Source organism: Amia ocellicauda, chromosome 3 (genome assembly GCF_036373705.1).
Source record: "Amia ocellicauda isolate fAmiCal2 chromosome 3, fAmiCal2.hap1, whole genome shotgun sequence".
In the NCBI taxonomy this organism is placed as follows: Eukaryota; Metazoa; Chordata; class Actinopteri; order Amiiformes; family Amiidae; genus Amia; species Amia ocellicauda.
In genome coordinates, this window is record NC_089852.1 from 4,295,154 (window position 1) to 4,311,334 (window position 16,181).

A 16,181-nucleotide genomic window follows, 5' to 3' on the forward strand; every position below is an offset into this window, starting at 1 on the left:
TTCTAGAATATGAATAATGTGGTCTGCTTAGAATAATGTGTTCTTAATATTATATGCATGCCTTCTATCAATACACCATGACACATCGCTTGTGTACTTTAAAATATCCCGATACACGAATCCACATGTGACATCGTCTGTCTGTTTTGAGGTACCAGGTTTTTGTTTTCGTGCTCTGCTTTGGTTGCTTTGTTTCCAGCCACTTTCCTTTCTGTTTTCAGAACATGGTGTGAAATAGTGCAATGAAAGAAAACAGTGTTGTGTAACCTCTGATTATCTCTACATAAACATCCTAGCTTTGGAGTGCAGTTTTATTTTCTCAGCTGTCTCTTCCCCATGAAATAGATACTTACAGGAATTGTGGAAAAATCATTCCCGTACTTACTGAGACTCGGGGCTCGGCGCGTGTTTTTTAAATAAGTGTATTTTTTGTGGCGTGTGATAAGCTCGTCTTGGTGACTCAAACTCTGCTTTCTGGAATGTGGTCTCTGTAGTTTTAATAATACACGACAGCATGTGGAAAAATTAACGAAGCCTAATCAAAACATCATAATATCAAGGACACTTTTTTTTTTTTTTTTTTTCTTAGAAACTCAGATGGCTAATGTAGCTGCTATCCCATGCGTTAGCCTGAAGGGGTGGTGATTAGAAAGTCTTTGTCTTTGATTGGACCGCATAGTGAGACTTGTCTCTCCAGGCCACGGGCTTTGATTTGTGGTATTGATTATTGCCGTCCTCTCTTGCTGGCTTGGTCTGGTCTGCTATGTGGATGTGAACTGCCTGATTTCTGACTTTCATCACAGTGTCTTCACACATCACTGCTGTTCTCCGTGAACCGAATGACAGAGTTTATTTTAAGATGTAAATGTGAATTTATGCCAAAAAAAAAAAAGTTTGTAAATATCCTGAAATGGTAATTTTGCATTTTTGGCTTCACTTTTCAGTGCAGATCTTCCAATATGTCCGTACGAAACACACTGGTTGCAAGGATAGAGCACCTTGTTTTAGAAATATCTTTTTAAATTAAGCTTTTGAGTAGGTTATGGTTTTGTGCTTTCAAGTGCCTTAGGGTAATTTTCCACAAAAGTGCATTGTATAACTCAATATTGATTCGTAACGTACACCTCCCTGGAAAGTTACAGCCAATGTTGAGGTGTGTGGTTTTCAATTTGAATTAACAATACAGCAGTTGTATAAGAGAGATGTTGAGTGTGATATTAAACAAATATGTATCTTTATCTCTATGGTTCTTCATGAACATAAAATAAACATATCCTATATTTACAGAGAAGAATAAAGCACTGAAAACTATGGGAAAGGAATAATGGTCTAATCGAATCTGATTCACAAAAGTGCACTTTTACAACAAGCAAGCTACCCTTCTTTTAAACTTGTTCCTGTGTTTGTGTTCTGAAGGTCCTCCGTGTCTTCTGTTGACATTTCTAAATGGGACTGCTGGGTAGGAAATTGCAAAGTAGAGGGACCATGGGAATACCACCAGCCCTACAGGAGATTGTATAAATGTAGCTGATCGAGTTCATTTCCTTATTTATCTAAACGCTTTTTCATTTGTCATAGTTTCCTCTCCGCCGCAGGTAGTTCTTCACCCAGACTTTGCAAAGAGAGATACACAGGCTTGTTTCAGACTCCGAGGTAAACAGTATATCTGTCCCGTTAAGTGCATGTGATATAATAAAGGAAAATGAAAAGAACCTTCAGAGAAATAAACACTGTCAGCCATGTTTGCCTGGAGCCTTTTAAGGGGTGTTTTTTGTTGCTGTTGTTTTTAAGCTGCAGACTGAATAATACTTGGTCATCTTGTTCTAGCAGAGCTGTGAGGTCCTTTGTCAGTCCTGCCCGAGGCCTGGACATGAGAGAGGGAAAGTGAAGCATTGTTACCCAGGTGGCTGTTTTGGTCATTAAAACAGCAGCTCTCTTCAGCTCATTTAGCGAGGGCCCCCATCACAGCTGAGTCTCAGGAGCAGCACCTGGTGCGCTGTGCGCTTTCATGTGCTCTGTCAGCCAACACTTCACCTCGGCTATTGAAACAGTACCTGCTGGAAACGGCATGCATGTAAGAGACACAAAAGACAGTCGCACAGTCCGTGCAATGCAAAAGCAGTGTATTTGAAAGGCATATACTTGGAAATGGGTTAACTGCGAAGATGCATTGATTTTGTACTGTTTCTATAAATGATCATATTAATCCAAGAGTTTGATTGTTTTTCTTCAGATTGGAGTATTGAATATAACACACATGGGTGATTCAACCAAATATGTATAAGGAATCTGGTTAAATCACAGTTTATATAATGTATATATTAAAAAACAAACATTTGTAATAGGCTACAGTGAGATTTATGTGTGCGTTTCATTTTATGATCTTCTCAAACCCTTTCTGTATGAAACTTATGTGCAGGAGATATTGTGGTGATTAATTATGCTCTTTCTGAGAGTCTGGAGCGGTGTGGATGCCGAGCCCCACGCTGGGCTCCTTTCTGTGGAGGATACGAGAATCGCTGGACCTTGCGGGAATCTGTGTGGGCTCCAGTTACTGCCTTTTGTCCGTGTGTTGCTCTATTGTCTGTGGATACAGTGGGAGGATACAACCACACACTGGCCAAATGAGGCGTCTTCCTTTTATTTTTTCATACAGACCACCCATAGCCAGGTGCTCCCATGGCAAGATGCTGATTAACACTGGGAACATCTCAATTGCGCACAAACCCCCCCCCCACAAAAATGTCAGATTCACATAACGACGAACCTAATGATGAATGTGGTCGCATTCGGTGGCCCCGTCTGTTTGGTTGTCACTGTTCAAGTCCCTCTAATTCAGTTGCAGTCGCTTTAAATCATCCGTCAGACAAAGGGCTTGTTTACTTTGTTCTGGTAACGGTGGCAGGAGGACACGTGTAATCCTGCCCACTCCTAAATCCATCACTGTCTCAAATAAATAAATAAATAAATAAATTCACACAGAAGGAGTAGGAGAAGAAAACCAAGCTGCTCTGGAATGACTTAACGACAGGGTGAAGGCAGTTAAAAGCCCCTGCACATGAATTTAAATCTGTTTAGACAATATGTTGTTTTCCGGAGGTATTTCCCCAGAGTGCACAGATTTTAAGGCCACACAATCGCACTAGACCTCCACACACAGACTCCTGGTTATTTATGACTTCCCCTTTAAAGGCTTTAAAGTATTTATATTTGTGATCCGTCCACTCTCAGTTTTTAATTAAAAAAACAACACGGTGTTGAAGACAATGTTCACACTTTGAAACCCTTCAGTGAATACATGGAGGGGGGGGAAATATTCCTAGTTGTAATGGTTTGTGTTGTGCTAGTTATAGTACTATATGTACTGCACCATAACAGTATAAAATGCAAACCAAAGCACTAATCAGCACCATATACTATACTCACTTGTTTCACACTTCCCTCGCATGAATCCTATTTTTACCCTGCATATTTGGTAATAGCCAAAGAAAAAAAAAAAACATCTTTAACAGATTATGTATATTTCAATTTACACAAGCAATTATATCCACTCTCTGGAGAATCCTACAGGATTAATCAAACACTATGCGTAGTTTGCTTGCTTTAATGTTTATTGACTTGCTAATGTCATTGCAATTATTCGGGAGTGAACATCCCAGCAGACGGGTCGGCCTCCTTGTGATGTTGCAAGTGCCTCCTCTACTTCAAACACGTATTTTGTTTTTTTGCGAGGAGGAGCTTCCTGTCGTTCCGTTTCAGTGCGTTAATGACGGATTCTGTTTAGCTAAAACTCAGTTTATTTAAATATCAATGTAATGGCCCACAAAGCCAACCATCTCTGCACACATTTTCCTTTTGTTTATTCTAAACATTCATATTAATATGTTGGGTTATTCTTTCCTCACGGAAGTTGACTATGGCTACTGTAGGAAGCATCTCAGTGTCCAAATGTATCTCCTCTTTCCAGTTTCACATCACAGCTCCCACAGATTGTGGTTGTGTAGGTGGAAAAGGAGCTTGATAGAGGGAGGTCTGGTATAATTTAGTAATTGTAACCATATCCCGAATGTCAATACATCTTAAAGTAAAAACCGTGCAAAATGTCATCCTTTGGTGACTTTCAATATGCCAGTCTTCTGAACAGAAACTGATTGTGCTCTTTCATCTTCACTCACGTATGAATATCTCCAATCAGTTCAGTTTGTGGGTTTAGCACTGGATTATGTGTTTAAAGGAGAACAGAAAATCTTTGTGGTTTCTTTGGCAAGTTTATAGAGAGTAAATAGAGTAAAATAAATATACTGTACCTAAACGGAAAGGAATTTCCCCTATAAATCATGTCATATAGTTAGAGGAGTTGTCTTCCAGAACAAGAAGAAAAGAAAAGAGACCAAAAAACACCCAAAAGCTGTCGAATAGGTTTTGATCCCCGGTGTTAAGATTAATTCGTCAATGTTATTTCGCCTCACAATGGGTATACAGTCACATTTCGATCCCCATTGGCTTTATAGCTTCAGAGCTATTGAGGCAGAGATTTCTTAAAACAGAAGCAGCCAAGGATCTGCCAGAAACTGTATACAAAAGAGGCAAGCTGTGTTTCTTCCAGAGCGTGAGACGGAGCTTAATGTTTTAGTCAACTGTGAAAAGAAATAAAGCTGGAATGCAGGTTGTTGTGCTGAATTTTGATTAGCGTGTCTCCCACCCTCATTGTTTTTGTAAACCCTGATATTAACATTTGAATGTGGGAATTGCAAACCATGAGTTAAATGCTTAAAATGGAAGTAAACAACCAATTGTTTGATTGGCAATACTGAAAGGAACACTCTTGCATTCTTTGTTTAAATGTCCTATTATGTCAAATTATACATTTTTGTCTGTCTCAATTTTATACCTCTATAATTTCACGTAGTAAAACAGTTCACTGTGTGCGCTATATTAATGTTAGGTGTGTTGGTTTAAGTCACCAATAAATTAAAATGGCATTTGTCTTTTACTTTTTTTACACTACATAAAAAAAAACACATTTTAAATGCAAATGCTTTTAATTGTTCCGTGCATTTTTGCTACTGTTGCAAGAGCACTTTGCTTTGCCGCCATCATTAATGTATTTCCTAATCAGGCCCGGTCTTTGCCCTTGACCGCTTTACAGAGCATGCACGTTTTGAGTACGACATGAATAGATATTGTTGTACGTCTCCCCACACTCAAACCCCACCGTCGAGGGCTGCTGTGTGTGGCGCTGTATGACCGGTTAGAGAGTCATTATTGTCGCGCTGGCCAATCAGGAAGTGTCATCGAGGTTCCATTTGCGATCTTATCAATGTGTTCCTGTTGCCCCAGCAACCAGCATCAGCCTATCTCTGGGAGGTTTTATCTGGACAGCTTCTGTGCCGAGCGCTTTCCCCACTGTGCACCATGTGGTTCTGGTGATTAGCTTTTCTCCGTGCAGTCCTGACTGGCAAAGGGTGCTGGGAATTAGATAAAGCATAATTAATGCCCTGATCAGGGAGGCCATTGTCTGCATTGTCATTTCTTTTCCCTCTCTCTCCTTAAGCGTGGGGAAGCCAATCCCCGTCATAGCCAGTGACAGACAATGGAGCAGCTGTAATTCAGTGCAGGAGACCTGGTGGAGGGGGAGAGAGACGGATAGAGCTCTTGCTTCCTATTTACAAACTGGGGGAACTGTACTCTGGCCGAGCAGGAGGCCCGACCGCCGTCCTTGTGGCCGTGGACTGGAGGAATCGTCCTCGATTTGCCTTCAGTTTGAGACGTAACGTGTCAGAGCTGTAGAGCTTAGCTGCCAGAAAGGGTTGTGTGGGTGATATTGACACTGCAGCATGGTGGAAAGAAGACATGGGAATCTAACACATTTTGATGGCTCTCACTTAAAAGGGATTAAAACATCCGTGAGCACATTGATTATGACAGAAGGACCGTGGGAAGAGCAGGCTTCAAAGAGGACGGATGAGTGTTGCTGTCCTTCAGCCGATGCTGTTTCTGCGTCGTCTCACTCGTAGTCAGCTGCCGAGGGGACAGTGTGCCATGTGGATCTCGCTTCCTCACCAGACAACCCCAAAACAATGGGCTCGATCGCTGTGATTGAGGAGCAGTGATGTGCGTCTCCCACACAGACACGGGTTTAAACTTGAGCCTGATGTGAGAAGAACCTACAAAAGAGGTTAATGACATGATATGAACGCAGCCTTTTATTTCATTACCACTACGTTAGAAAATGTTGAAGTTAAAAGCCTTCTGCTTGGATTACTGGCAGTTTCTGTGTCTGCAGCCACTCAATGGTTTTTATAAAAGGTAAGCTGGGTTTTTTCATTCAGGTATCTGCAAATGAAGGGAAATAATGACTGCATGGTGTTCAGTTTGAGTAATGTTATCTGAGTAGTAATGCAGGGAATTTAAATGTTTTCTTTTCTTTTCTATAGTGCAGTATTTAAACAGTGCAGTTCCCCTCTTGGAAGGGATTATATGGTAACAGACACATACAATGCTTCAGACTTCAAGGTGAAATTTTCCTCCAGGTGTGGAAATCGTTTTGTCTTTTACAATAGGTGGCTAACCATTGTATCGGAGGTCTTTGAAACCCAGGGAAAAGGTCGCTTACGGTGTCTAGTGAGATGATTTCCGAAGCAGAATAGTTGGAAATATTTTAGTTCATTGTTCCTCACTGATTGAGTGACCCGCCTGTCCCGGCTCAGCACAGACGCGGTCCTCCAGCACCTCCAACCGAGCCTCTTTGTGGCTGGTGCTGAATGGAGAACAGGCATGAGGTGTCAGCTGCCTTTCACTTTAACCATGGGGCTGAATGGCAAAATAAAATGTTTAAATTGCTGCTGCTGGGAACATCCTGCTGCAGCTGTGCCCTAACATGGTCCACTTCTGTAAGGTTTTATTGTGTCTTTAGTGGGCCTCAAATCGGGAGCAGTAGCCGTTTACAACACGACACAGATATAACCTGTCTGTTGAGCGACTGGAACTCGTGTTTTGGTTCGACTTATCTAACCGTTCTCCTCGTTTTCTTCTTCTGCTTTTACTTTTGCAGTTTTGTAGATCATTGTCAACCTCCCCCACAAAAAGGCAAATATAAAAGAAAGAAAGAATAAACTACTCCTGACTTGACTCCAGACCGCCTTGTTGTTGTTTCGTTTGCAAGTTTAGTTTTGTTTAAATATGTGTTGTCCTTCTTGGCTTTTGTAATACAACATCATTTAAGACCAACAAACCATAACTTGGACAGGGGTGCAGATTACAGATGTAACGTCTACTTTTGTTTTCTGAATCGTTTAGTTTATTTGTCTGCTTGTTTGTTCAGATTTTTTTCACCTCAAAATGGAGACCTTGCATTGGTATGCCAGCTGTATCTACAGTCATCACTTCTGTGCAATTACATAACCTTGAGTATTGGTTAAAACCCACAGTGTTTTTATTCCAGATGATCCAATTACATTGCTACCATGTACTGTACATTAACCTGTTAATTCATTGTGCTAGAATAAAATCCAAATTCAAAGCATGTGGGCCATTCCTCAATGCATGTAAGTCATGAAGGCATTTGAAGGCAAATGACAAGCAGACATGGCTGTTAGTCACTGTAATTGCTGTTAGGTTAAAAGCTCTGTAGTTGTCAAGGAAAAAGTGCTCTGGTGATGAGTTGATTTAACCCCCTTGATGTGGAGGTCAATTATTAACATCAAAGCATCGGCTCTGAAACAGGAGTCCGCCTAATTTACTTGTCTGTCTTGCTCTCTCGTTTTCAGCCCTAACACTGTGCTGGATTTCATTTTCCTTTGAGCAGTTGGAGAAGAGAGGGAAGTCTCTATAGGTTTTGTGTATTCTCCAGAGAAACCGCACCACTGAAAATGTGCTTAGTAATGTGTGGTTTTATTAGTGTCTATATACATAATTTTTTCTGAGATAACTTAGTCCAAATACCTAATTCCAAATACCTAAGTCCAAATACCTAATTTCATGGCGTTTGCTGCTTTTCTCCACAGTCTGTACAACATTTCTTTTTTTTTTTAATGTGTAATTTATGGTAAGTAATACATGTTAAATAGAAAGGTGCTCATCTAATAAATCACTTGCTAAGCTTAAATCTTTGTGTCCTGGGAGGACGGGTGTGTTTTGTAGTTTTGGAGCAGTATTTCAGCCGTGCAAACAGAAAACTAGTCTCGAATTAAAATTGCACTGGGCAATTTATAATCCGTTTAGCAAATCCAGTGGGTAGAGATTTACATCCCCAAAGCACGAAGAACTTGTGTAGCTTGTGAGGGAAAATCCTTGAAAACCTTAACTGGATTTTGGCTGTGATGTAAGTGAACTAACAACAGAATCAAGCATAACTGGAACATAACCTACATTTTAGAGGGAATACAAAATATATCCTAGTGACTTTCTGAATCTGAAGGACACGATGAGATACCTTGTAGTTAGTCTTGCTCTTTGTTTCATTGTTTTGCATTGTCAATTACATATTTTTTTCATAGCCTTGTGTAGTTAATCACAAACTTTATTTTCAACCCTTTAGTGAAGATGCCTGGGTGCACATTCAGTATGTGTTTCTATTTTTGTGTTTTTGGTGCTTTTTTCTCCTCACAGTAACATGGCACTAACCCAGTGGTTACCTAACTTGCCAATGGGCCCATTCTTTCACTCGTCCTTGGTCTTGGCTCACAGGGTTTAGCAGCATTATTAGCTGCAGGATGAATTACCCTTGTGTTGCCCGTTCTCATATTGTCTCGGACTGAGAGAGGCCCTAATGCTTTCAATTTGAATGAAACCATTTGACAGATACCCAACAATTCTCTGACCCAAGCCGAACTGACACGAAGCTTGGCAGGGTATATTTATGCCGCAGATATTGCAAACCTCCGGTTACAATCCAATAAAATGTTTTCTTCTCCTCTATGCCTGAAACCCAGTGAATGAATATCCATTTGTGGTGCGCATTTTGATACTCAGCACTTTCTTCGCTATTATAAACAATTATTGAGTAGTTGGCCATAACCACTGTATTACAGGTCTTTGATTTAAGAATCTTCAATAAACTCTTAGGGGAGAAAACTGTGACTGGATGTTTTGGCAAGATGTCCAGGACCTCAAAGTTAGACTGGTGTTTTTATTCTTCTAAATAGTCAGAGAAAATGTGCCAAAAGTTAAAGCTGTGACTTGTGCAGGCGACGGAGGCCATTAATAAAGTTTTGATGTTTGTTAAGTCTGGCAGTTGGTCAAGAAGGACGTTTCAGAGTCATTAAGAGGAAGGAGAAAACAAACCCAGCGTAGAGCATGTTGAGGATCTCTGATAGAGGAGTAAATGCTTTGTAAGGTTGAAGCTGAAGATATCTCTGGACTGGCGCCTTTGTAAAAGTACAAATGCAATGTCTAGTTCTGCAAGATTTTGTTTACTGATTTTGTCACAGATGTCTGGTTAAAAAAACCTAAAAACACCGAAAGTAAAAAAGCTTTAAACATAAGGATCTGCTTTAAACACAGTGTGTGGCTTTTGACATGCCTTTATAGATTTGCTCATTTTGAAGATTACACAACCACCACACAGTGTCTCCCAAGTCTTTAATGCAGAATAACACAAAATCATCAGGGTGTGTTTTATAAAAGCCTGAAGTAATGCTGATTTTAAACAAACTAAGCAAAAACAACAGCCATTTTCATTTAATCTGACTCGACTAAAAATAATGTAAAATGTTACAGGAGTTTTACCTGCTGGTACATTATTTGTGCTAATCAGTTTTTGTTTTTTTCCTAAACTTTCCTCAAGGCAAAGCATCAGTCTTTTCTCTTAAATACCCCGGTAGCCCGGTGTGGGAAGGTTGGGGACAATGATGAATATCCAGATTACCAGAATACATGCTGTGTTTTATTTTGCTCTCTGCGGGCAGAATCTGTGAACATTTCTTCTTGATAGTCTTTTTTTTTTCTTTTTCTCACTTTATAGAATGTAGGCTGTACATATCACGTACAAATGTTAACAATGTTAATTTTAGATGTTGTGTTTTCTGAAAGTTTGGATAAAATAAAAACTGTCCAGTGGTTTCCATAGTAAGTGTTTTTAAAATATACGACAGGATAGATGCTCAAACCTAGATCAGCACCGAGGTGAACTGAAATATTAAAGACTGTACCCAGCCCGATGAAACCTTGTGGGCGGTACTTGACATTGTGTGAATAACAGCATGCCCGATCTCACACTAAAATGGATGGAGACATTATTCGCATACAGATATGTCAGTTAGCCAAAGGGACTTCTGATCAAAGGCTTGTGAGAAGATGGTGTTTTTTTGTTAGACAATTTTGATAAACTGCCATCATCTTAAAACTCTCTCTTCAGGAGAGCCATACGAATTAGAGGACATAGTGTGAACATTTTGAGGTTGAGCCCCTTGAACAGTGTTTTTATTTTTATTTTTTTATGAATCGTGATCCGCAGCTGTTCAATTTGCTCCTGAACTGTACTTTCCATTCCTGTAGTGTGAAGGTAGATTGATGCTTTCATCCTTATGATTGCTTCCCCAGTTGTTTGGCAGCAGGAAGCAATTTTCTCTAAATATTCAGACAGACTGAATTACATTAGATAAATGCATCTTTACAGATGGCAAAATCTTCAGTCACCCTAGGCATTTTTTTTTTATCAGTTTTCTTTGACACACACCCATTGTCATAATTGTAAGTGGTTGAGAAGTATTGTTTCTAGAATAAGATGTCCTTCTCTAGTGTCCATTTATTTCCTCCTATTCAACAAAGTGATATGACTGTAGTCCAATCACTACAACATAAATATGGTTTACTGAAGATAATCTTCCCACAACCCTATATACCGAAGCATAGACACGCCTGAGTTATTGGATGCTGAATTGGCTACAATATATCTCTATCGCCTGGCCGCTCTGGCTCAGTGGAGTGTGCTGGGGGTGTTATGGTACCATGTGGTGAATATGCCTCCTGGGTAGCATCTGTGTGGAAGCCAATTTGGTTTCCTGTGGGTCTCCCGAGTATGCCAGTTGATTTATGTGTTCATATATTGTATGTGCTACAATGTATTTGAGGTTTCGGCATCTGCTTTTGTGAAGGTTTTAAATGTGGCGATTGAAAACTATTAAAACGTTTCTACTCTTTTCAAAATGGTCGACGTCATTTTGGCTGTTTGGAGTCCCTGAGTCCTTTGTGCAAACACCTCCAAAGCCTGCTAATGAAGATCCAAAGGACTTAATTATGATCTCATGGTGTTAAAGGCAGATGTGACGGGAGTGGCTTGTGTGTGTATGTATATATATATATATATATATATATATATATATATATATATATATATATAATGATTATGTCTTGGGCTTAAGTCAAACACCTTCACAATTACGAGATTAAATTCCATTACATTATCCATGTAATGCAGTTAAACAGTATTTTATCATGTCCATGGTATTACCCATGCTGTAAACTTTCATTAAACCCTTGACTTTGTGTTCCACTGGGGAATGTGTCACCGTTGGACACTGGCCCGGCTGCAGCTTTTGGCACCGAGCGGACTCGCGCAAATAGACAAACTCTGCCGACAGTTGGGAGTTTATACAGTCCCAACCAGATGATTTAGGGTGTATTGTAAAGCACGAGTAAGTGATATGCAGGGCGGGTGGGGTTGGAGGGAGGGGTGTGTGGACAGCTTGCATTATAGAAGTAAACTGTGGACTGATTTCTCTTGGTATAGTTTGTGGTTTTACCTTACTTGGTAATCTATGAGCACAACTACCCTATGCTTTCTCCTTGTTAAACCACTCCATATGATCGAATGAATGAAGCCAACTTTCAAGCTACGAATCAAAACAACTGCAGTAACCCGAGATCTTGGAGAAGAAATTAGTCATTTTCTCCCAAGATTTAGAGATGCGGGACACCCTTTTTCCTTTCTGTCAAGCGCACGGAGGAAGGATCTGTGTGTCTTGGATTGCTGTCATGCTGCTGTCTGTGTTCTAGGCGCTGCGCTTGCAGTTTGCTCGTGACATTTTTCGCCTGTGTTTCCTCTGGGTTGGCTTTAACCTCTGCAGACCTATCCAAGAATTGATGCAAGCAATGCCACAACCATGTGGAATCTAATGTGGAAGTATTGCATTTCAGTTAGGACAATAAGGTAGGATCTCTTACTTATTACCAGTGCTGGTAAACTAGTGAAAGTGCCACTGAAAAACAGGCAGAGGCAACTTTCTGGGGTATGTTTGTCCGTACACCTGCCCTGCATGTTTGAATCTACAGACATGTGTCTGAAATGCTGAAGGGGAAACCGTATTACTAATGTTATATGCTTGTACATGTTTAGTATCTGTTTATTTTTATGTGAAGGATTGAAAATGATGGAGACAATGTTTCACAACAGGCTACTGTATTCCAGTGAGCATCAGTTCTCTAATGTTTATTGGTTTTGCCTGGGTTGAAACAGGACAATATCTTAATCTTGATTATTAAACTGTATGGAAAATATGTCTTGGTCTTGCCGGATGTCTGTGGTTTGGGAATACAAGAGCTATTAAGGGAATTTGAAGTGCTTTTAGACATACTGACATTTAGGTGTCTAGCTGAATAATATAATTTTGTAGAATAGTTTCAATGAATAATTTGTGTGGAAAGGAAAAGCCACCTCTTGATAACTTGGTTAAAAATAATAATTCACATAAAAAGTCAGACAGAAATTGATTATCCAGCTTGTGTTTGATGTAGAATATGCAAAACAAAAAGGTTACTTTGGTTACTTTGTTTTATTTTTTCCTGGTTGTGAAGTAAAGGAGAGTCAAATTTGTTCAATACCTTTTTTTATCCACAGCACATACATCTGTTGTAAACTACTAAACACTTCCAGGGCGCATGAACATGACAGTAACTGTGGACATGCAGGTGTCTTCCTGATCTCTTTGTATTACTGATAATAAACTAACTGGTAATACTTTTTATGTGCTGATGTAATATTACAATATATATGAAAACATATTTGAATGTGTAGGGTACATGCAAAGGTTTATACCCTGTCCTGTGTATAGGGTACTTTCACATGTGTACTACAATACTAGGGTAAATGTAAATAACGAAAGCGTTTGAGAAGTGTTGTTTTTGATCAGCGGTTTAAAAAACCTCAGGGCCGACAGTGAGAGAAGAGTTAAAACATTGGTAGCTGTAGCCGATCATGCATGCAGATTTTGGTTTGCAGGGCTGAAATTAGCGGTCAAAGGGTTCGCCTGGAGCTTCCTTAGTCAGCAAATTAGCACATCGCTCGCAGTAAATTGTATGTCCTGTAATTGAGTCTCTAGGGTTGGCTCAGGACAGCTTTAAGGTTGTTTTTTAGGGGTCTGCTCTGCGTTGGAGTAAAGCAAAGCACTTATTTTATTGAATTTCTAATCCACATCTGGTACAAGTAAAAATTCCTGTCTAAGTGTTCAGTAAGACTTTTTTCCATCTTGACTCATTTCCTCTGCTGCTGAACTCTTCTGCTGAACTTCTATAATTTCCCCTCAAAGTGGTGTCCTTTCTTTCTTCAGTTTTATATGTTTCCTACACCTAATTGCCAAATAAACAACAGGCTCATCCACACAAATGACCTATGATTCCGGGTTGTGCAAAGACAAGGAACCATAGGTCTCTCTCAGTATAAAATAATCAAAGTAAATTATACTGAGGGCACCGATGCCTTAGATTAAGAATGAAAGCAAATATTTTGTTTTTCTGAACAAAACACAACAACAGTAGAATAAAAAATAATGGACTGAATTAGCTGGAATTTTTAGTTTTCCTCAGGCTGAACAATATTTACTAAACTAGCCTACATTTATTAAACAACCAAATACCTGTTTTCATTGAAGGATGTGAATACTTTAATCTTCAGCTGGGCAGTAGCAGCTACAGGTGACTCAGATGTTTGTATGTTTTGTTTTGTTGTTGTTTTTATAAGTAATGTATTATTTATGTCTATGCTAATTTTAGTCTGGTAGCTTTTAAAATAGATCGCATTGAAAACACTGGGGATCGTGGCCTTGTTTTTGTTTGCTTCCTTTTTTAACTTTAAATCAGCACCTATTTTTCTGCTCCAGCGATTCCTGCTTTGATAGCAGACTTCACTGCAGTAACTACAGGCCTCTCTGAGCTCCCAGCCACAAGCAGCCGAGTCCTGCAGGAGCAACATTCCTGAGGCCTGGAGTCATACTGCAGGGATTTTATTTGGGATGGAGGCCTCAAGTTCATACAGCTTCCTTACCAGAAATGTTTTCATAGCCCCCATTCCCAGCACAGGACTTTCCTACAAACCTGTGTGCTGTGATAGAGGTCTTAATTTTGGCTTAATTTTGGTTTGTTTTCTTGGTATCAGAGTTATTGAAGATATTGAAAAATCCGCTTTTAACACCCAGTTCTGATTAGTTATTTGAAGGTTGTGGAGAAACTTGTTACATTGTATCTGCTCTTAATGCCTCCAGAGCTTTCAGTTTTAAAGTTGCGATCAGGAAATCGAGTAAGTTCACACATTTAGAAAGTATCGTGCATTCTTGTTTCCTTTTCACCGGTCAATTCAAGTATATTTTGATTGTTAGGTATTGATGTCAGTATCTTGCCATGTAGAAGGTTATTTGTTTTCCTTAAACCACACAGTAAACAAGCAATATGCTTTTCTGAACTGTTTCCGTTTCAAAGACTGCTATCATTCATTGTAAAGTTAGTTTCAAAAACTGTTTTGTACTCAGCCTAGGTCAACACAGGGCGATACCGCTGACAGGAAAGTTTTTCCACATCTCCCTTTAAACCTTAGCTCTTTAAAAGGCTAAAGTGAAATAGTAGAACCCGAGAAATCTGATCTAGGCATTAAACCCTCGTCAGAAGCAACACAGTGTATTATTTATTTACTCAGTGTCTATCAGCTCAGCCTGGGTCCTGTCGTTCTCTACCAGAGCTCTGTCTGACTTGAGAGGAAACATCTTTATTTTTCAGGGCACTATTGTCTCTTCATTGGAGGCTTTATGAATCTCCCAGATTTCCTGTGCTTCCTGCGTACAGTCTGGGCCGGGGTGCACCGAGACCAGTCAGGCGTGCTGTGTGCAGCAGTCTATTATCATTTTCCATGTCTACAGTAGACTCAGGAGGGAGGCCAGTGATGATAACTGTTTTTTAGGAATAAATCTCCCAGCTTAAAACAGCTTCGGCCTCTTCACTGCAGTTTTCGGGAGTCTAGACATTCAATATCTGGGGCTGCCCAGCTTTAAACCGGCGCACAGCCTTCAATCAGCAGCAGCACTTTTGGCAGGACCTCCCTTTTTCTTTTAAGTGTCTGTGGGGAAGTGCGCTCCAGTCTGCAGTAGACAGCCTGCGCGGGGTTAGCAGTTCACTGGCTGTGCCTAAGGTTTGGAATATTTTTTTCTTGCCCAGAAAAAGTAGCCCCACAAGTCCGACTAGCCAAGCAACACGCAGCCACAGATGATTCGGCTGGGATTTTGCCGGCACACTTTTTTGTAATTCCGTAATTGGTGAGTAAGAATTTCTGTCTTCCACTCGAGACTGAGAGGACCATTTGTTTTAGAAGTTTAGGATTGTTATATTTTGTGTTTTTAATTAAGAATAATCTTTCTTGGATTTAGAGAAAATCAAGTTTGTATTTAAAGCAACAGCTGGTTTAATTGGAACTGGAAATAACACTTCTTTCGGTGATAAATATTTAATTTGTTTAGCATGGTGCTGTCTAACTGTCAATCAGTCAGACAGGCGGCTGTAATTAATTGATTTAGGGACAGCTTTACCATGCTCTGGTATGGAAGATTTAGTCTGCCAAGAATGTCATGGTCTCTTCTTTGAAATGTAAGGAATCCTATTCATCCTGATATTCTGGTTTTAGGCGGTTTAAAAGCATCACAGGGTTTTAGGCATTCCACATATATTTTGTTTAAAGGAAATTGGCAATAATGAATTCATGCAAATCAATGTGAATGTAGATGTCTGTATTTAAAATAATGTATTTATTCTAAATGTATAACTGATGTTATCTTAGAATGGTAACTATTGTTAGATGTATCTGCATTCATTAAAACATGTTTTTGAGGGTATGATTAGTCACTTTGTACTTATCTCTTTGTGGTTACAAATACATTTTTGTAAAATGTTTTAATTTGTTTTCCCTTTTACTTAAGACACAC

At 39.7% G+C, this 16,181-nt stretch overlaps 1 protein-coding gene across 5 annotated transcripts in view; it reads left to right on the forward strand.

Moving 5' to 3' along the window:
• The window catches only part of iqsec1b (IQ motif and Sec7 domain ArfGEF 1b), a 170,026-nt gene that overhangs the window by 91,416 nt on the left and 62,429 nt on the right, over nt 1-16,181 (forward strand). The window contains exon 1 of one of the 5 annotated variants that reach the window (XM_066697789.1): nt 5,526-6,309. The exons of 3 other annotated variants lie outside the window; for them this stretch is intronic. In XM_066697789.1, coding sequence (XP_066553886.1) covers nt 6,233-6,309 — 77 coding nt within the window. In that variant the 5' untranslated portion in view covers nt 5,526-6,232. Of the gene's footprint in view, nt 1-5,525; nt 6,310-11,809; nt 12,152-16,181 lie in introns of those variants that run through there. One more of the 5 variants, XM_066697792.1, reaches the window with a different exon arrangement.